General features: G+C 43.5%; 3 protein-coding genes across 10 annotated transcripts in view; 1 reads left to right on the top strand and 2 right to left on the bottom strand.

The window, feature by feature from the left end:
• Positions 1-817: 817 nt before the first annotated feature.
• Positions 818-13,524, bottom strand: TATDN1 (TatD DNase domain containing 1; the record flags this gene model as incomplete). The annotated part of the gene is made up of 12 exons (XM_079533821.1): positions 818-920; positions 3,953-4,079; positions 4,955-5,025; positions 5,638-5,714; positions 7,137-7,177; positions 7,433-7,518; positions 10,068-10,110; positions 10,206-10,349; positions 11,649-11,712; positions 12,831-12,880; positions 13,247-13,312; positions 13,503-13,524. 12 exons carry the CDS (start codon positions 13,522-13,524, stop codon positions 818-820), a joined length of 894 nt encoding a protein of 297 aa, XP_079389947.1.
• Positions 13,525-13,596: 72 nt separating this feature from the next.
• On the top strand, positions 13,597-16,920 carry NDUFB9 (NADH:ubiquinone oxidoreductase subunit B9; the record flags this gene model as incomplete). Its single annotated transcript, XM_079533696.1, has 4 exons — positions 13,597-13,682; positions 13,889-14,081; positions 15,691-15,804; positions 16,737-16,920. The coding sequence occupies 4 exons, from the start codon at positions 13,597-13,599 to the stop codon at positions 16,866-16,868; spliced, it is 525 nt and encodes a 174-aa protein (XP_079389822.1). The 3' UTR covers positions 16,869-16,920.
• A 3,722-nt stretch (positions 16,921-20,642) lies between these two features.
• Positions 20,643-22,148, bottom strand: part of MTSS1 (MTSS I-BAR domain containing 1) — a gene marked incomplete at both ends in the record, with an annotated part of 114,637 nt that continues 113,131 nt past the window's right edge. For all 8 annotated transcript variants that reach the window (XM_079533158.1, XM_079533155.1, XM_079533157.1 and 5 more), the window contains one exon: positions 20,643-21,340. In XM_079533158.1, coding sequence (XP_079389284.1) covers positions 20,643-21,340 — 698 coding nt within the window. The remainder of the gene's footprint in view (positions 21,341-22,148) is intronic.

The following is a 22,148-nucleotide window of genomic DNA, read 5'->3' as shown; positions in this document are numbered from 1 at the left end:
CACAACAGCAGTATCTCGGTGTTGAGTCTGTGAATGGTGGTTGTTTACTGTGGTGTGTGCTACTGTAAATATACCTCTAATTTTTGCTGGTCTCTTTCATGACCACCTTAAATTATGTACATTATTGTACATGGAATAAAATGTTTTCACGTTTTTAAGATGGTTGGAAAAACACTCTTTAATTGATGTAGTGATAATGCTGTGCCAAAGACTGCCTACCAGTAATCCCTGATCAGTGAGTTCTGGATGTAAAACACTGGTGAAAACAGACTGTTCAGCGGGTTAAATCAGAAACGAAAAGCTTGAACCAAAGCAGCTTTACTTAGCAAATTCAGTATTAGCAGAGCTTTATCACTTAAAAAATAGTGAGTTGTGTTTAAAAAGAAAACAATGCAAAGCTTAGGTTGGTAGACTTAACACTACAGCATTTGCCGAAGTGGAGCAAAAGATGAAACCGCTAAGCTTTCTGGTCAAGTAGTAAGCATGCACTTGATTGTTAAGCACTTCTGAATTACCAGTAGTAACTTGAAGCATTCTACACGTGAACTCAGCAGCCTGGTATTCATTTTGCAATGTGTGCAGGTATTAACAAGAGCTGCTAGCTTAGGCTATTTTAGAAATTGATCCCGAATCTTGATGAAAAGGAAATAGGGCTAGGAAACTGTACCAATGCAGACCACTTTTTCAAAATCAGCTTTAATCTTGTACAAAAAGCACTACATATTGGCTTCTGTAGATAAGAACTTGCAGATATGATCAGTCTTAACTTTTTTGCAATATACTTACTAAAGTTATGTTGAATAAATGTAAGAAAACTTTATATATTTGGAAAGAAGACTTTAATAGTGTTGTTATATAGAGTATTGGCCAACTCGAGTGGGTCATCTTCTCTTACTGCTGCCATAATTTCCAGTATTTGACTAAAAAAAAAATAATTGCTATTAGACTCCAAAAATCAGTACTGAATATACATCAGAGTGTCACATCTGTATGTACATGAGTAACTAAGATTTACCTGGAATAAAAACCTACTATGAGAGCAACAGGCTGAGATGCTCTGATACGGAAACAGCTTCACTTACTAAAGTCAGTAACTTCTATTCCCTGGTTGCTGGTTGCTCACTGGTACAGGTTCATCTTTGGTCTTTTGACTCTTGTTCAGAAGTAATTAAACAGCTTTCTGTTCCAAAGAAAGTGTCATTTTGTGCATATCTTTATCAGTGGTCTTGACTTTTCAGACTGAAATTCATTAACCTCCTGTCAAGGTTAAAGTGGCACTATAAACAAACTGGTTTATGGCAAAGCTTAAATTCCAGCTATAAGCGTAACAGGTTACCTCTACCAGGACAGCTCAGTTCTGCTTCCCCTTTCTCTAGACAAACTGTGATGGATACACTCAGATGTCAGTAGGAGATGCTAAATAAGCACTTTTAGAAGGCCTGGAGCTTTGGTAGAATCCAGAAGGAGGCAAAAGGAAGGTAAAGACAAGTATTAACACTCAGTAAGAGCAAACCAGGCCACGGCCCCTTCTTATTTGTTTTCTGTCACTGAAGTACAGGAAAAAGCCTGTATGTTCTGTACAATTCTAGCAGTAGGAAAAAACCAAACTTCCTTGTGGTGAAGATGAAGGACCTTAACTTTAGCAGTGTGGTTTGGGTTTTGGATTTTTGCCTCAACTTAGGCAATAGTTAAACTTCTTTTCAAGGAAAACAGTAGAAAAAGTTGCTCCTAACTGTTCCTGGAATGCCAGTATTCTCCTAGATGAAGAATAAGAGCATTTCATGCTTGTGTTTTGCAGCCAAAAGGCTTCTTTATTTAAGAGTATTTTCAAGAGAAGATGGGATAAGATCAGGCCTATGTAGAAATGATAATTCCAAGTACCAAAGAGTATCAGCCCTGAAGAGCTTTGGGAGGGCTTACAGGTACTTGTCCCCACTTAGTTGCAGTGGGAATGTGATGTTTTGCTGCAATACTGTATAAAAGCTGCAGGAGGAGAGAAAAAAAAAAAAAAAAAAAAAAAACAACAAGCCTCTGGTGGATAAAGTTTCCACAAAAATAGCTTCCAAGGTGTGTACAGCAGGTCTTAATACACATTAATATATAGATATCACCATTAAAATTAAAAGCTGTTTTCCCCACTCTTGCACCACCACCAAAGAAAGACAAGTGGAAAAACCCTCCTGCCAACTGAGCTATATTAAACAGTGTATGGACCCTAAATATTAAATATAGTTTGTGGCCTCATGCTAACTTTCCTCTCACAACAGATCATGCTGCTTGACAACTCACAAAATGCCAACTCTCACTGTACTTCCTCAGGCTTACGACATTCTCAAGTTACTAATCTACTACTAGTAATGGTTATAATTAATTTTAAGAGGACAGTATTTTTGAAATAAGGATGAGTTAAACAAGGCTCTTATTTCATTAACAGCAACAACAAAAAAGCCACAGTACAGCAGCCACGTACTGCTGTAGGAAAGGCGCCCGGTGCTGCCAGTGCTGGGGTTTCTGAAGCACTGTGATGAGCTGCACGTCGGGCGGCAGACAAACACAGGATGGTGTAACAGACACACCTGCCACAGCAGCCTTGTTCAGGCAGCAGGAAAGGTCATCAACTCTTGTGAGGCAAAAAAATGTTCTCAGTTGATCTCTTCTGCAGTCGTGGACTGAACTCAGAAAGTGTAAAATTCTGATGCAGCCCTTCTGTCCCAACGCGTGCAGTTTGTGTTATATATAAATAATGAGTTTTGAGGAGTGTTACAGGGCAACATCTCTGCATTAAAATGTATTTTGAGCCCTGGTGGAGTAGCCATGGCAACTTAAACCATGCTTTAGCACGATCAGCAGTCTCCAAAGTTTCTTCAAGCCTACAACAGCAGCATTCCCTTCCGTTCTCACATACGCTCTTGTTTTGACACTTCAAATTCCTACAGTCTTCAGTAGCATTGTGAGAAGTATTTAGGAATTAGTTCCAAACAGGTACTTTACACATAGAAACATACAGATTTCACAGCAAATAAAGATCTGGTCAAGTAAATAGGCTTTGCATCTGGCTCTGTGCAGCTGTGAACTTTGTTTGCTGCACTGAAAAGTCACGTACTGCAACACAAGAAACTTTCCTCATTCTTTCTTTTCAAGGAGCTGGTAACAAGAATGATAGCACCAACTGCCCTAAGCAACCAAAGAGACTTTGCTAGCAGTTGTGAAAATTCATAGATTTCACCTACCCATTAGTACACTTTCACTAAACAATACACTTCCTTGCTCTTCCCACCTCTGGGAGGATGCATTCTGAGGATGTAGCAGAAGTCAGGCTTTCTGTACATTCAGGCTGTGACTCCAGCAGCCCCTAGAGCTTTCTCTTACTGTTCTCTCATTGACTACTGTTACTCATATCGAAACTTCACAAGATCAATGTTTTATGAAACATCTGTTCCAGCATCATAGCAGGATGAAGGAAGCACCCTTAACCAAGTTCACATGATGGCATCCTTTACCACAGGCACAGCGAGGCCTGAAGGGAACTGGGAGAAGCCCTATCAGTGTCATTTCTGTCTACTCCCTGTCTTTGCACTGTCTGTCTTCAGAGGACAGCACAGCTCCACAGCTGTATCAGTTTTAAACATAACTGCAACTGACTGAAGTTTATTCAAGTGTGTTTACTTTACAGGGCTTAACTCATTCTTCAGCATACAGAGTGAAAAAGAGTCAGCACTGGTTTCGTTTTCAGGGAGTTTTCTGCATTCAGAATTGTTGAAATGGAAAAATTAAGTCCTTAAAATATATTTTTTATATATATCTATATATTTTACAACCCATTAAGTAATACCTTGCATACTTAAATACATTTAAATTCATTTCTATTTACTATTTTTCCCGTGGACTGTTGCTTTTCTTTTCCCCCTGTGAATCTGAAATACTTTATGTAATCCTACAGGAGTGCACTTACATTATATGGCAGGGCTCATTCCTGTCCTTCAGGCAGTGCCCCATTTCCCATTTCTTTTTGGTAGGAAATGTAGTTTTCACATATTTCGATCCAGCATGAGTATTTTTCACTCCACACCAGGGTGCATCTAGTTTCATTTGAAAAACAGAATTAAGAGCATGCAATCACTTGAGAATACCATGAGATGGCTTAATCAACTCAGCCACAGACATTAGTTTTCCTTATCTCTTTTGAGGAATGACTTGAACAGACTGGGATAATTTAATACCTGAACAATCTTTGCATTTTTATACCATTATCTTAAGCAGTTTACCTTTTAAAATACCGTACAGTAACACATCCCACTAATCTCTGACATAACAATGCATGCACTGCATCTGTTCCAAAGAAATTTCCAAATTTGTTAACGTTTGTGCTTCGTAAGCAAATTAGTTAAAAGCATCCAGGCAGTTTGCTTTTTCTTCAGATTCAGAAATTCCAATGAAACCAGCATTTTTAACTGTCAGTTCCTCACATGTGAAGGGCACACACAAAGAAATCCCACACTCTGAAGTTGCAGCTCATCAGCCCAAGAGGGGAACGTGAGCCTTCTCCCACACTACTCCATTTAAAGAGCTGTTGTTTCCAGTTGACATTACAGCTACCACTGGCAGGACCTCAGCCACTGCCCTGTCTGGCACTTCTCCAGCAAGCTGCACTTCAAAAGATAGTTGAGCAGGACTTCAGTATTTAAATACAACTGAAAATCCAGGCTCGTCAGTGTACCCTTTCCACCTTCCCCTGTTACACTGGGGACTGACAGGCAGCTCCTTCCCTCAAGCAGAAAGCTGAAAAGGAGTATTCAGAGAGCTCACAGGCTGCCCTCCAAAACAGAGCAGTGGGCAGTCCGTTCTCTGCTCCTGTCTCCTTCCTCTCGGGCTTGCTTATCACTGCTATGCAAGCATATCGTGTTGCCCAACAGCATTTAAGTCACGAACTGCTGACCAAGACATAAAATCTTACCGGTCTCTATCATTAATCGTTCACTAGGAATTGATTTCAGTGCTTCCAAGTTGGCTTCTGTTTTCAATGAACTAGAAAAATAAAAAGCGTGTACAAGTCATTACTTCGCCTGTTGAAGTGTTTCATGGCAAAAACAGCCTCCTAAACAATTTAAAGAAAATTTGCTTTTTTTTTTTTAAATGCTGCCTCTAAATTCAAACTTTGCACTTAGCAGCAAACATGGAGTTACTGGGAAGCTGGCTTACCCTGGGGACAGAACCCATCTGCCCAGCCTCAGCTACCCATGCCACTGAGACAGCCAAAGCTGGCTGTGTGACCAGCAGATAAAGCTGATCAGGTGACATTTTGCACTACTCCTATATTTGATATGGTAACTGAAAACTATGCTGGTTTTTTTTTTTTCATGATCTCACAGTAAGACTGCTTCCACGCTCTATCACGTTATTCATTTCCAAACGAGGACTGACTGGAGGGTAGTAGGAAGGACCCCAGACCAGATTAGCTTGCTGAGTGGTGAGTTAAGAACTTTTTGTAGCTAAAAGATTAATGAGTGCAATTCTAAATCTGTCAGATGATTAAGGCCCTATCGAGCTTTGAAAACTTGACCTCGTTGTTTAAAAGAAACCAATGAGTTCATTGCAGCTGCCATTTTAAAATAGCTTTATTTCCTGCGAGGAACTTACCAGCCATTTATTCCAATGTAAAGATCCAAATCTATTATTGCTGCTGCTTCTTCCTTTGTGCCATCAAAAGAATGAACCTACAATCAATATAAATGCATATGCAGATGTGTAATACACAGACTTAATTTAAAACTCCAATCATTTAAAATCATACAGGAGTATTGACTTGCATCATAAATACCTTTCAATGGAATGCATTACACATGTATTCAAACAAAGATGGGACATAGCTCATCTGATTCTGAACTGGGGCAAAGCTCAGGCTGAGGTCACTGGAATGCTGCAACAAAACCAGTTATCACGTTTCATTAGTGATTAATGTAGGAAAAGTCTATGCTGTGATACTGCTTACGGCCCACAAATTTTCTGTAGCCAATACCTGAAATCTGGGAGGTTACATACAGCAAGCAATGCTGCATGTGCCTAGTTTTTACATTCTCGCCTTGGTATTCCCTAGAGGACACTGCCAGAGTAAGAGCTGGAATTATTTTCAGCACAGATTTTAGCCCAAAGGAACCCGAAGCCTATGGGTCATCTTAAGGACGAGAGGCAAGTGATGGGTCATCTTAAGGACGAGAGGCAAGTGATGGGTCATAGGGTGTGAAGTGTAACCCATGTGGAAGCTGTGGTCCCTGAAGGGAGCAAAGAGAGCGCCCACTTCCCCATGCAGGCAGAGGAACAACCAGCAGCAGAGGGTGCTCTTTGTGTCTCTGCTTGATATCAGCTGTGCAGGACTGAAGGAAGGAGTGACCACTCAGTGCAACTTCAGAGCTTGGGGAAGGTTTTGCGGTACAAATGGGGAAACTTGGCGACGGAGATAACCAGACCAGTTGTGGTCTGACACGAGCAGGATGCAATAATCCAAGTCTTCATTACTTTTGGAAAACCACGGCATAATGGAAAACTGAAAGAGAACTGCTGGACTTCCTTAATCATTTCATCTGAAGTTTCTTCCTGCTATGTGTTTGAATTAAAATACACGATCTGAATATCTAAGGACAGGAAGCAATCAGAAGATACATCTGGATGTAATTTGAAAATCATGTCTGATGTCAGAAGCAAATGTTTGAGGTTACAGCTCCCACTGGGAACACGCATCCAAATTATCTGTGGTCTGGAGGCACTGCAGTTACAGGCACTGCAGAATTGGGAAGAGGCCAATGTCAATTATAAGGTGCTTAAACTGTCCTTCTGCTAGGCCAAGAAAAACTGGTCATGTCAGCTCAGAGCCATGTCTCAGCCTATTCCCTTCCCTTGCAACATAAAACTGTTGAATAAGCAACAAAAATAAAAATACTGATATAATACAGATTTTTTTTTTTTTTTTTTTTTAAAGTGGATTGCAAATAGTAATTTATAATAGCTGAAAGTACCCAACAGGCAGCCTCCACAGACTCCATGGCAAACAATAAGTCACACATTAACAACGACATTCACATACATCCTCCAGCCCCACACACATATGTAAAAATGAACCCCACACCAAAGCCCATACTTACCACTCCTCCAACAAATCTATCTCTGTTTCTTCTCATTATGTCTGCAACATAAAGAGTAAAAACATAAGGTGGTTTTGTAACAGACAAAGGAGAAAGATCCCTGCTTTTCACACAGGGTGGTGACGCACTGGAACAGGCTGCCCAAGATGGGTGGTTGGCAACCCTGCACGTAGCAGGGGGGCTGAAACTAGATGATCATTGTGGTCCTTTTCAACCCAGGCCATTCTATGATTCAGGTTTCTAGATTTTTCATATTCAGAATTCATTACTGCTTGAAATCCTCATGCAACACCCACCTAAAAATTCAGCATGTGAGTTTCTGCAGTGAAGAAACATGGGCAGTCTTGTTTGCTCTGCCAGGTCAAACTGTTTTTCGAAGTATCTGTAAAATAAAAATCACTTTTAAGCAGAAATTCAGTCAAAGACTAATGAAAGACAGCAGAACAGTTTTTCCAGTGCTTGTACATTTTGGTCCTCCAGAGCTAAAGACAAATCAAGGGATTTGCCATGCAGAAGCTATCATCCATTCAACAATTTAGGCATTCACGTTTAAAAGCAACTTTCTGCTGTGGGATATTCATGCAGCAGTGATGAACACAGATAAGAAGTGGCCAAAAGCATCAATAATGGAAGAACTCATACACATATATGCTGAGCACATACCCCTGAGTATTGTGAGTGCTGGTGGAATTGGGTTTTATTTATTTGTAATGACAGAGGAACTGCCAGTTCTCTCCACAAGGTTCTGAAATGCCAGGGATAGAAGAGAGTGTCTATCACGCAGAGACTGCTATTTCAAGAAGTATTTGTAAAAGGTGTGGGGGTGGGTGAGGGAGCACTGTGCAGAATTCTATAGCCCCGAATGGCCCAAATTAGTCCTCAGAGCTGGCAAAGTAACAACGCAGAGTTTTTGTTTGCTCTTCCACAAAGGTCAGCCTTGTCCTTCTTGACATGAAACAAATACCAATACCACGCATCTTCTGCCCTGTTTTGCACATTGTCTTCACTCTTTCCCCATTTCTCAATGGTTCTCCCTCTATTGCTTGCGTGCCTGCAGCCTCTCCTTTTCACCCATTGTTATTCCTGTCCTACCTCCTACTTCCAGGATTCCCCTTGAAGGAGCAGTAACAGTGAGGCAGCCATCTATGAAGACAAAGATGTGGGGCAGAGGGCAGTAAGCAGGTAGCCAGCTCCCCAGTGCAGTTTCTAAAGGTAGAACCAGTGAGTACCAATTTAACCTTGCCTCCAGTAACCTGCTGCTAGTTCTGATCCCACAGTATCATTACTTACAGTTTCTCTGTCTGCTATGCTACACTCAGGCATGAGAATTAGAAATGCTCCTCTCATGCTCCTCATAATTTTCTTTGTAGTTGGACACTGTGCATAGTCTACATTGACTAAAATCCAAATTTAATTGCAATGCACAATTGCTCTTGCTGTTTAAATAGCTACAGTTGCTTGATTGGTGTTTTGTATTTTTTTTTTTTTAAGCAGCTGTTTTCATCCTTCAGACTTGCTTCATACGAAAATGAAGTTTTAGAGACTGAGCTGCAAATAATCCCCATAAGTAACTACTGGCTGATGTAACCTTTTACCCACAAAACCACTACTGTTCTCAAAGCTGAGAGGGAGGCAATGCAAGCTTCTTCCTTATCTAGCTACGGTGAAGCCCATCACATCACATGCTGCTATGTGCCCTGTGAAAGAGAATGAGGAAGTCGACAAGGAAGTTCCTAGATAAAAAAGAACAAAACACAAAAACCAGGAAAGAGAAACTCTGGAAAAGCCGACAGAAACCTGACATATGGTGATTAGAACATCACAGTGTAAATCATCAGGATGCCAAACCTTACTAGTTACAGTACTGAAGGTATGGCCTTCTTCTGTCGGGTGAGAGCCAAGCCACTGGCTACGTCTGTTTCTCCTCAATAATGTTTGAAAACATCCTTGCTTGTTTGTTTGCAGATTTAGTATTGAGCACAGACTTCAAATACTCTGGCATTTTCAGTTTGGGGATCACAGCAGTAACACAGATGAAGCAGATTTGGCCATGCAGAAGTAGATCTCCAGAAAAGCAACTTGGGATTCATGTATTAGTGATAGTATATTTCTTCTGTCTGTTTCAAAGAGCTCTGAGAAACTAGGTTTATGTATTTTGTTCTGTCTAATTTGGGGAATATTTGCAGTACTACATTCATACAGTAAAAGACGTGATCAACTCTCCCTACTGATTACTTGTGGCAATTAGGAAAATATACAACTAACCACCGCCCCCCAGTGACTAATTCTACCCATAGCAGCAACCTGCTACAATTCATCAGTCACCTTCCATTGGAATGCCCCTTCCACCACCCACCTTTTCTCACAAAGAGAACTGCAGACAAAGACTGTCAATACAAGAATGCAGGCTGATGTTAGGGGCTGTGGTTGCTCCTGTCACTCAGTATGATTGCTGTGTATATTACTTCAAATTACCGATCTCTCTGGGTCCTCAGATGAACATATCAGCCCTCAATTATCTCAGCTAATACTGCCATAGTAAAAGCTTCCTTCTTTCCACTGCTGACTTACTCTTTTTGATAATTCTGTTCCCTCCTCTACGCCTTCCACTCCAACAAACTAATTCTTCCTTCACGTACTACAGTTACATTAATTCTCACCAAGAGTCTGCTAGACTGAGCGTGAGCAAGAATGAATAGCTGCCACACCTGGAAACCCAGCAATTCTGATGGATTTTACAGGAAAGGACACGTTGAACCCACACCGTGCAGGAAGCAAAATTCACTGCTTCCTTTAAAGGCACGTTTTCTGACACAAAAAAATCTGCACGTTGCAAATGCCTACCTGACTAAATGCTACCTGGTAGAACACAGGAAGGAAAACGCTGATGTACAGAGATACAAATCAACTTATAGACAGCAAGTTTCTTACTTGAGTTGGATGTCCTTTGGGCAAAACTCCAATCTGTCAAAATCTACAATTAGAAAGAACAAAACCCCAGTTAGTTAGGGTTCGAGGATGTCTACACATTTATACATATCAGTACTGAAGTACTAAGATAACACTTACCTAGGCCACATTCTCCAACTGCTATTATCTTTGTCTTATTCTTTTCAATTAGATTTTTTAATTCTGATAAATACTGGTCAGGGTTACTCTGCTCAAATTCCCCGCAGCGTGTAGGGTGGCAGCCAGCTGTGCTGTAAAACGTATCTAAAGCAACACATTATTAGATGGTTTTAAGAAAAAAAATATGAGTTCATATAAGCTATAGCCATTATCTGTGCCTGGACATTTTTCATTACTTGTAATTTTAAAAGAAAACTCCCTCTTTACCTCGTGTGCCTCTACATTCATTAGCTGGGACAGGATTTTTACATTCATTAGCTGGGACAGGATTTTGCAAGCAATGTCTGACTTACCTAGAAATCCCATCTAGATGACCTCAGTACCAAAACAAAAAGATACATGCAGTGCCTTTACGAAGAATGTAGAAGTATGGGAGGGAAATACATACGTATAAAATATGCCTTTATGCATATAAAAATATTCATATAAATACATATGTACACACACATACATAGTACACACACACAGAAAGGCCTTAAGCAATGGGTTGGACCAGGTTACCTCCTCTGCTTCATTGCAACCTGAGTGCTTTTATGATTTTCTTCTGTAAACAGTACTTTAATGTATATAAATACACTACTTTCTTAAATAGAATAAGTATTTAAGTAATTAGTGCAGTGATAACTACCTGAAGAAAAAAAGGAGGGATACATTCCTTTTAATGGGAGGGAAAACTGGGAGGGAGATAAATTCTACATCATATATCTATTTCAGCCTACTTCTGGAAGAGGGCCTTGTGATAAATTGTGCTTCCAGCAGCACACATGGCTTGGTTTTTCTAAACATCTGAACTGCCTAGAAACAGAAATCAGAGCAATGATTAATCCCTTCCAACACCCAGAAATCTAAATAGCTATATAAAGCCATACGCAATGCAGTGATCTCACTCTGAATCCTCATTTTCAATTTTAATCTGAGATTCTGTAAGCAAGTCCAGGGGCATGTCTTTATACACTCTTAATGTAGGAGGCTCAGGGAGACCTCACTGCACTCTACAACATCCTGAAGGGAGGCTGTGATGAGGAGGGGTTTGGCCTCTTCTCCCAAGCAACAAGCAGAACCCGAGGAAATGGCCGCAAGTTGTACCAGAGGAAGTTAGACATAAGGAAGAACTTTTTCTCTCAGAGAGTGGTCAGGCACTGGAATGGCTGCCCAGGGAGGTGGTGGAGTCGCCGTCCCTGGCAGTGTTCAAGAGGCGTCTTGAACAGAGGATGAGGAGCTACGAGATATGGTTTAGTGCTTGTGGTAGCAGTGGTAATGGGAGGATGGTTGGACTAGATGATCTTGTGGGTCCTTTTCAACCTTGTGATTCTATGATTAATTCTGAGAGACTGTGGGCAGATTCAATTTTTGACCAACAACAGAAGTCTGAAGCAAAAATACCATTGGTCTGCGCCAGCTGCAATGCATCTTTACTGTCCTGGAGACTCCCACCTGTAATCAAAAACTGGAAAGAAGAAGTACTGTCAGGATGTTCTGCTTTGAATATCAAGCAGAATGTTTAAGAAAACATTCAGAGAGAACTAAGAGTCTAGGCAGAGAACACAACAAGACAATTATTAATGTGCATATATAACAAAGCTTCATACATCAGTAACAAAGAGATTTCCTAAATCCCCAGGACCCAGGAAATACAGTAGGTAACAAAGACAGTTTTTTTTTTTTTTTTTTAAATCAAATCACCTTATATCATCATAAATCTGCAGATATAGACAAATATAAATATTTTCAGATTAAGAGATTAAGTTTTCAGGCAAGCAAACACAGTTTGGGATAGGGCAGACTTCTGGCACTGCATGGCTCCGTCCTTTAGATAAGAGGCTTTCAGCAAACTGCCAAGAGCTCATTCCTCCTGCCAAGGAGGGTTTATTTAATATTTCTAATACACCAGCAGAATAGTTCACAACAGCGTCCAATGCGTTGTATTTTAACTCTTATCTTTGCCTTGATACTTCATTGATTTTAGGGATGCATACAGAGGCATACAGTAGGCAGACTACAACTAAATAACGTGGTCCAAGGCAGACAAGTTAAAAGAGTTACAAACCTGCTCACTGTTATGGAGTTTCAATATGTGAAAGCTACCATTTACTAGCAGTCATTCAGATATCACAACCACACAAGCTTATAGGTACTTCTACCTTTTCTGCAGTCGCCAATTACCTTTATGTTTCAAAATATCTGCATATTCACAGTCATCAGACCCTTTTTGAATATTTGCCCATGCACCGGTAACTGCAAAGTGAGTCACCTAAAACAGGACAATCTAACATGGAAACTTCTGTAATGATTTGCTACAGTATCTAGGAGGAGAACATCTTTCCACTGAAAATGTACAATTAATCGTGGATCATACACAATAGCACTGGATTAAAATTATCAGTGCCTAATGATCAGTGCAAATTAAAGACAAGGCTCTCGGCATGGAAGACTTCCACATTAGGGTAGTGAAGAAAGTTGCCATGTTTTCCTTTGCAACTTGCAGAATTGTTTCAATAGTGGAGCACTCCAAAAACATCAAAAGCAGGATAAAATGTGTAGAAAATTCCAACTGCAAGGAATTACCTTTTTAACACCAACTTTGACAGCTCTCTCTACCACATCCAAAAGGTCATCTGCAAAAGCACACAGAAACATCACAAACTGAACTTCATAAGTTTCAGGAGCCAAGTAAACTCCTTTTGAACGTAAAATTACATTCACGCGGTGCCACCACATACACACACACACACAAAAAAAAGACTTGGAACCAATAGCGAGAATCACAGAAGGGCAGGGCTTGGAGGAGCCCTCAGAGCCGCCCAGCCCCGCCCCGCTGCGGGAAGATTCCCGCCCAGCTCAGCTGCCCCGCAGCACCGCAGGGATGGGGGCGGCCGTGCCAGCCCACACAGCTTCCTGCTTCATGCCTTAACACGGAACGGACAGCCAGACTCGGAGGAAAAATGAATAAATAGGAAGTTCGAACATGAAGCAATACGTACCTTGATGTTTTCGCGTTCCCCTGTAGATCCCCCTGAACGCGGGGTCCGTGAGGTTAACGCCGATATCTGCCAACAAAAACCCCGCAGATGTACGTGGGTTCATTCTGAGGAGCAGCAACTCAAAGCGCACCTCGGCGACCCGAGGGCACCGCACTGACAGCGCCCGCCAAGCGACCCGAGCCGTCCCTCCAGCACGGCCACCCCCACACGAAGCCCACACTCCCCCTCCTCACACCCCGTCCCGCCGCCCCCTCACCCACGAGCTTGGCGCGGCTCATGGCGGCGGTGGCGGCGCGGCGCATGCGCAGTGCTGTACCGTCCTTCCCGTCAGCCCCGCGGGTCGGCGAGACATGGCGGCCTACCTGACGCACCAGCAGAAGGTGCTGCGGCTGTACAAGAAGTCCCTGCGGCACTTGGAGTCCTGGTGCATCCATCGGTGAGGAGGGGAGGGCTGGCGCGACGCTGGGAGCGGTGCCGAGCCCGGTGCCGGGCCCGGTTCCTGTGCGCTCGGCGGCCCCGCTGCGTTTTGTCCTTCGCCCTCAGCGCGGGGCGGGGAGCGGCCGCTTCGGCCCAGGGTCTGCGGCCCGGCGCTGCCTGCGTGTGTGACGTTTTGTTTGTGCCTCCCGTGTGCTTAACTTGTAGGGACAAGTACCGCTACTTCGCCGTCCTGCTGAGGGACCGCTTCGATAAGAACAAGGATGTGAAGGACATGGTGAAGGCAACCGAGCTGCTGAGGGCGGGAGAGGAGGAGTTCTGGGCCAACCAGCACCCCCAGCCCTACATCTTCCCCGACTCACCTGGCGGCACGTCCTATGAGAGATACGAGTGCTACAAGGTAGGTGAGGGGCTGCTGCGGTGCTGTGTATGATAGCTGTGCTCCTTTAGGGAGAGGAAAGGGGGGGTTGATCGCAGGATCTCAGAATGGCTTTGTGCTGGAAGGGGCTTCAAAGCCCCCCAACCCCTGGCTGCATCCTACCAGCTTGGTCTGCCCATCCGACCTGGTCCTGAGTGCCTCCAGGGATGGGGCACACACAGTTTTCTGGGCAGCTGTGCCAGTGCCTCACCACCCTCTGAGTAAAGAATCTGTGCCTCACATCTAACCTGAAACTTCCCTCCTGTTTATAAGCTCCCTTCAAGTACTGCAGTGCCCCAGTGAGGTCTCCCCAGATCCTTTTCTTCTCCGGATGGAACAAGTACTGTTCTCTCCACCTGTCTTCATAGGAGAGGTGCTCCAGCCCCCTGATCAAATTCATAGCCTTGCTCTGGACCCTCTAACAGCTCCACATTATACTTTTCTGGGGCCCCCAGACCTGGAGTAGTGCTGCAGGTGGGCCTCAAAAGGGCAGAGAAGGGGGGAAGAATCACCCCTCTCCCTCCTGCCATCCCTCTGTTGGTGCAACCCAGGATGCTGTTGGCCTTTGGGGCTGCAAGCACACACTGTTCGTTCTGTGGTTTTTCATCTACCAGGACCCCTGAGTCCTTAGCAGTGCTATAATAAGGCTTCAGTGGGGCTGCAGTTTGATTCACCAACATTTCTGTAATACTGTAGTGCTGTAAGTCTTACAGCTCGTGTGGGAGGATCTTGCTGCGCTTGGGTGATCCTTTCACATGGAATTTGCTTCTCTGTCAGCTGTTTTGGCTTTGCTGGACAGCACGTGATCTTTTGGGAAGTGGCAGCTGCCCTGTGGTGGTAGCGATGCTGCCCTTGTGGCACTTGGGCCACGGTACCCTGACCTTGCTCTGGTCTTGCCAGAACTTCGGTATCAGTCAGCCTGGCTTTGGGGAGCTTCTCTTCCCTTAGTCCATCGTTCTTTGAGCATTTTTTAGTAATAGTAAAAATGACCATTTCCCTCAATCCATTGTAGTGCCACATAAGTATTTGAGGTCCATCATATGTTGAGTGGTATGCTGGAAAACAGCAGAAGTGTTCTTAGAACTTGTGGAGTTTGGCTTCTAGCTCCCTTGCTGAGACTGTTCTGTTTAGGAGTGGAGAAACAGGGCTCACAGAAAAACACGACATTTTTGCTTTCTTGCCATTGGCTCTTTTAATGCATTACAAGAAGTCAGTACTCATCTAGAGTGTGTGTGCACCCTTTTTCCCTCAAATTTGGAAGAAAGTGCTGACACACAAGGCGGTATCTGATCAGCTCCTTACAGACAAGAAGCTACCTGAGAGAAAAGAACGTGACATGGATTAAGAGGCAGAAAAAGGAATAAGTGGAAATGGAAGAAGAGAACTTAAGCTTTATGGGCATTAGCATTGGCAGGGGTAATGGTGAGAAAGAATCCAGACAGGAAAAATAAGTAAATAAGTCAGGTGATCAGTAATTGGTCAGGATCAGCTTCATATAGTACACAATATTTGTAGATTTCATGTATGTTTGTGTGTGTGTGTGTGTGTATAATAAGACTGTTGTGTTTTGGTCGTGTTTTTTTTCTAACAGCTTCCTGAGTGGTGCTTGGATTACTGGCATCCTTCTGAGAAAGCGATGTATCCTGATTACTTTGCCAAGAGAGAGCAGTGGAAGAAGCTGCAGCGGGAAAGCTGGGAGAAAGAGGTCAGTGTTTGCTTGGTGCCAAGTAAAGCTTCTTTAGTAAGCATCTGAGTGACATGTAGCTCTGTTCTTGGAAAATATTTAAAGTGAGAATGCTGAGCACCTGCTGTGGTCTGCCTTAAGCTGTGCTTTGTTAGAACATTTATCAGTGTGAAATGCTGGCATGGCTTAAAATGCGTATGCAGATCTCAGCATTATGGCTTCTTCAAGGCTGAGGAGAGAACTGCAAGTTAGAGCTGAACCTGCAGCCCTGGCCAAAGAATTTCTCATCACCTGTTGTAAAGCTCTGGATGCTTTCTGATTGCAGCTTTGTAGATGACTTGCACCAATTTGCATCATGTTGGAATCTAGGCAACTTAAATGGAACTTCTATTGGGCAAAGTTAATAGAATAATTAAAATGTAGAGAAATAATTGAATTGTATGTATTGTGGTGCTTTTATGAGAATTAACACAGTGGCAGCCAGCGCTTAACACTGCGTATAGAAACCTACATTAATAACACCTGTGGGGCTGCTGGGGGAATGCAGAAATGGGTTTCCTTCTGACTTGTATGGAAGGTTTTTAGGACTTGAAATTAATGGTAGCTTTCAAAGCAGCAAGAGAACGCAGTCTATTTAATTTATTAATGCTAGACATAAATTATAAAAAAATAATGACCTTTTAAGTAAAAACCTGCCTGTGAACCACTCTTCACTCTTGAAAATTCTTTCTTAGTTAGGTAATAGGAGCCTGCAATGCTTACTGAGTTTGTCAGTGAATAGTGAGAAGCATTAAACCTGTCAGTCGGCCAAAGGCCTTGCTGGTGTCCTTTCCTCCCAAAACAGGGATCAGTTCCACCTGCTGCTGCAGTGCTGAAAACTGCAGTATTGAAATGAGATTATCTGTACTAAAGTGTTTTTTTTTGTTTTTTTTTGTTTTTTTTTTGTCTTCTAGGTGAAGCAGTTAGAAGAAGAAACTCCAGCTGATGGCCCGAAAACTGAAGCTTTGCCTCCTGCTCGCAAGGACGGGCATCTGCCACCACTGTGGTGGCATTATGTGACAAGACCCCGTGAAATTCCCATGTGAAAGCATTACTGCATGCAGCCATTGGAGCGATAGATCTCCATTAGGCAGAAGGTGTGCCAGTGAACATATTACTGTAGTGCATAATAAAGCCAACTGAAGTGAAACAAGGCATTTTTGATACGCTGTTCTGTTGCAGCATGGATGCGCTTCCAGTCTGTGCAGTGTAGAATAGATAGATGACTTAGAGTCAGCAATGACCGCCAGCAAAGGAGTCTTCACGGGATGCTGACACCAGTGATTTTTAGAACACTGAATGGTTATTGGAACTTATTTTGCAGCTTTCATGGGAAGCTGGAAAAACTCCTGAGACTGAAAAAGTGGCCATGTAAATTTATGTTCCCAGTGAAAGAACGTAAGCCTAACGGGGCAGGAGCAGCAGACTTACTGGGGAATGGGATCCAGCTATAAGCGACTGAACACACAGCAACTGAGGCTGGAGCCCATTTCCCACTGTGGAGAAGGTGGGAGGGAAGTGGGCCTGGATGTAAAATTAATGAGCAACCTGTACCAGGCTGATACCTTGGACTGTGCTGTTAAATACAGGCATTTGTGCTATAGCTGGAGCTCTGACGTAATGCTAGCAACACACGTGGCCTTTGGCTGCTTTTGGAGTGAGCGTTTTTCAAACCTTGCTGGAGAATAAGGACTTACTGCCTCCCCTCCCTAACTCAGTGCTTATACAAGCTTCCAGCTGTTATTATGGACTAAACGTCTTCAGCTTTGCAGTTCAGCACATCACTCATCTCTCATCTGTTCACCTACTGGGCACAGAGCTGCTTTGTTCCATCCTTGGGTGCTGTGCAGGTGTTTGTACAGTGAGCATTCCAGGGTTAGGGGGTTTTAATACAGGCTCTCCAATAGCAGAATGTCACTTGGCTACATTACAAGTGCCAGTTTGCTTCAGAGGCCACTTGTACTCACCTGAGTATAAAGGCCACAACCAGATGCAGGCAGAAGTCATGAGGAATACAAACTCATGGGATGAAACCCTGCTCAGTGTCTGACCTGAGCAGTCAGCAGACATCCCCCTCTCCCCCCCCCCACTTCTGTTTGAGCAAATGTCAGCTCACAAACACCCTGTTCCTTCTCCCTCTGCTTTGCTATCCCCCCACATCCTGTATTTTGCTTGCTCATCTACTAACTACATAAGAAGGAATGCAAACAGCAAATAGTTCATGTGTGATTTTGCCCCTCCATCACAATCAACCAACCGCTTTGTTGTTGCTGTAGGACAGAGCAGGAGTCCCTCCTGACTTCTGCAGTCCCCTCAGATGGTCTGGCTGCCCCCTTTACCCCAATGGCTATTCCAAAAGGCAGCACTGATGGTTGGACTGGATTATCTCAATGGTCTCTTCCAACTTTAATGAACCATTCTGTGATTTAAAGGCTGAACAAATCCAAGTCCTCCATTGCCCAGAGGTGCTGGGGAGGCACTGGAAGTGCACAGAGGTGACAGCAGCACCCTACAAGCAGAAGACTTTAAGAAGTGAAATACAGAAGTTTTCCAGCAGTTCTTTATTTATAACATAGGCTTAAGCAATCATTACAATGTAGAAGGGAGGCACACTTACAGCAATTATTTATACCAGTTTAGAACAAAAAACTGCACAGGGAGAGGTCAACTCTCAGTACAAACTAGCAACTAAACCACAATAATTTACCATTAGAAACATTTTATTTTTCAGCTGTGACACTGCTTTTACAATATGCAAAAACACAAACAATAGAACTATCCAAAGTGTTTTGTCACGTTCTTTCTACATTGAATTTGGCAACATTTTATATTAAATTTTACCGATGATGCTAACGTTTAAGAACTAAACAAGTGAAAAGCTGTACTCGGGTACAGTTACATCCATTTATTTCAAAGGTTTAAATAACACGTTTAACTACTGAGATTATCTCCTAGCAGTTTTTGTTTATGCAAAAACCATCTCGAAGCCTCATTTGCACAATGCATCAGCTACTGGATCAGGGCTGGTGGGCCACACCACAGGCACTACCGTTTATTATATTCTGTAATAAGGAGCTTGTTTTTCAAAGAAAGGAAGGTTTAATACTCTCTAAGAATCATGCCTTTTTTTTCTTTTTTATTTTTTGCTGTCAAGCCATAACAAAAAAAAAAAAAAAAAAAAAAAAGAAAAAAAAAAAGAAAATAAAGGTCAGCAACCACAGCAGTGTCAAATGTTATATAGAACACAGTGACCACACAGTTACTAGAAGTTCACATACAATGCAGTTATGTATTAAAGCATGAGAGGTTGTGGAAGCAAGTCTAGAGCCAAGAGAAATCTGCAGGGCGTTGGGTGGAAGCTGCCTGTTGGAGCAGCTGGCAGCTGCAGCAGCCTGCTGTCCATGAGTGGCTCTGCTGGGGGTGGGCAACTGCAGCCCACAGCGTTGGCTGTGCGCTCCGAGCAGCTGCAGCGCCCCGCGGTGTGCATATTTCTGTCAGCTATAGAGAACAGGTACTGCAGCAAGAACTTACTTTTACTTTAAGGAAAAAACCCAAGTCTGAATAATTCTATCAACAGCGATCCAAAAAACAAGACTTAAAGTACAAAAAAAGAGAATACAGTGATCAGACTCCTGGTATTATCAAATAAAAAACGGCGTATCTCCCCACCCCCCAACCCTTCAGCCCCTTTTTTCGGTATTTAAGAAAAGCCAATCGACTGCCATTTAAAAGAAGGTAAGAAAAACAAGCCCCTGTAGTGGAAAGGAACATTTGCAGTTTAGTAGACCACAAGCTGCTTACGCCTGTCAAATCCTTTTTTCAAAATATTTGGGCTTCCCAAGGTGCCCAGCCTGCTGGGCACGGTCAAAAAAAGGCATTTTGATAATATCTAAGAACTCCCTGCTTGCTGTTTAGAATCGTTTTCACCTTTGTAACTGCCTTCAGCCTGTTGTCCTTGTTTGTATTCGGTGAGAGGATGGGAGGAACAGAAGGTGAGGGCGGAGGAACTGAGCCTACACAGTGACGGCTGCATGCATGTGACTGAGAGTTGGTGCTGTGCAGTCAGAAGGAAATGTGGCAAAAAGAAAAACAGTCTTTAAAACACCCTACGGAAACAAAACACTGCAATTCAATATGGCTTATTCTGATGCATTTACCATGAAGCTACCAGTAATTACTCCTACTAGGCTACTTTTGTGCAACAGCATCTGCTATTTTGATGGCATTTCCCTCCCCCCCTACACCCAAATACTCTAGCAACTGCAGGTTTCTTCCTTGCATTACATATTGCTTTCATTGTCAATTTTTAGTCCTGCTCTTCAAACCTCCTTTTTTAACACTCGAATGAGGATCTGTTCCTCACTGCTCGACTTAAACTTTACAATAAGTCCCGCTGTTTGCTTTTTTAACCTCACTATTACAAGGCGCTCTACAAAAGCTTGCAAAAAAGCCAGATTCTCATTAAATCCCTTTGCTGAAGTTAAACTACTCAACATTTTTTTTTTTCTCCTATGATTTAAAACTTTACAAAGAGTTATAAAAAAGGTAAATGGGATTTGGCACCTTCAGAAAAAATTAAAAGTGTAACTTAGATCAAAAAAATGTGGAAACAAATCACTGTTATTTACAAATTAAAACACCAGTGAAGATTATGTCTTACTACGCTCTTTCACCATGGTTTCTCTTTCAGAGTACTGTCAGACCGTCTGTTACCGAGGATCTTAAGAAATTCATTGATTACGGATCGGAATGGATCAGACAAACTACTTTTCCTCCCAGTTCCTTCTCGGCGGCGTGGTACTCTGGCAGCTGCTTCGCTCCTAGGAAATACGAGGTGCCGAGCGATCGTTGGTGGTCGTCTTCTTCAGCTTGACGCCGCGCCGGATGGCGTTCAGCATGTCTTCTCCTTGCGGGACGTCCCCAGGGCTGAGGTCTCCGGCGTCGAGCTCCTGCTGACCCGCGGGCGCCAGGCTGCTCGCACCGTCCCGCTCGCTTTCCTCGCCCTCGCTCTCGGGAACCGCCGGCCTCTGCTCGTCGGCAGAGCCCAGTTTCTGGCTTGACGGCGGGGGGTTGACAGACGCTTGTCCGCTCCATGAGGAGGAGGGCATGCTGGGGACGCTCTGCCCGCCGTCTCCTGCTGCTGGGGACTCGGGACTTTGCTCGGGACACTCTTCAGTCCCAGCGAGGACGCCCGGCAGCCCCCCCGGGATATCGGGGACGGTCGGTGTTTTGACGGGGATCACCGGCGTCTTGATGGGGATCGGACCCGCCCCTATGGTGCCACGTCTGACGGAAGGTTTGGTGGAGGGGGTCCGCCTGATGGTGGCGACGCCGGGGGTGACGATGACCGGTCCGAGCGTGGTTGGCAGACCTGCAGTGGAAGCGGGACGCTTGGTCTGAAACATTCTGCGATAGGACTGACTAATGTCGCTGTTTCTTGGGATGGTGGAAGATTTGTCAAACTCTTGTTGTTCTGCCTCCTGGTCACCACTCACAGAGAAATAATCATAATCTGAAACTGATGCCAAATGACACAGTTAGAAACAAACTGGAGAAGACTACTGAGTCACGTCACTTACTCCGAATGTGTTATGCGTTATGTGTGTTTGCACATAACCAAACCAGGAGGCCAACACCAATGAAGGCAGGTCTCTCCTCTATGAGGAAGAAGTCTGAAACATGGTGACCAAGATTCTCACACCGCGTGGCTGAGGCCAGGCACCCTAAATCTGCAGCCTGCCCACATCCCTCAAGACAGAGAACAAGAGCTGTACACATTCAGTACCTTTTCTAAAAGGAACTAATAAAGCAACAGAGACTCGGAGTGTGTTGCCTGTGTTAAGGTTCCAAAACCAGCATCCTACAAACCATATGTTACCACTTGTACATACAAAAGCTTAGAAGAGTCAGCAACTAAAAAGTGTGCTTTAGAATAGGCAGTGGGTGGCTCAGGGGATGGTGTACCAATATTTCAGCAACAAATTTGATTATTCTGCAAACAAAGTAAATCCCAGCTCTGAAAACACAACCTAAGCTGTAATAACTGCACTGGGTTCCCTTCCTTCCATGTAAATGTTGAGCCAAGCTGGGCCCTCTGCAAGCCCCATGGCACCCTGCAATTGCACAGATCTCAGCTGAGCAAACAATATGGTTTGCTGAACTGTAAACACAAAACTCAGTCCCTCTCAGATTGCTGCTGGATCTGAGATGGCACAAAGCCCAACACGTTACTGCACCTTCCTGTTTGCCCAAGTGAAGGTCTCCAACAAATTCTTTTTTCCAGCTACAGCCATTTCTGTTTGTGTAGGAAATAAAAGGTCACAAAA

The sequence above is a fragment of the Tetrao urogallus genome (assembly GCF_951394365.1).
Source record: "Tetrao urogallus genome assembly, chromosome: 3".
NCBI lineage: Eukaryota > Metazoa > Chordata > Aves > Galliformes > Phasianidae > Tetrao > Tetrao urogallus.
The sequence above is the reverse complement of the archived record's forward strand: the minus strand, read 5'-3'. Positions and strand labels throughout refer to the sequence as shown.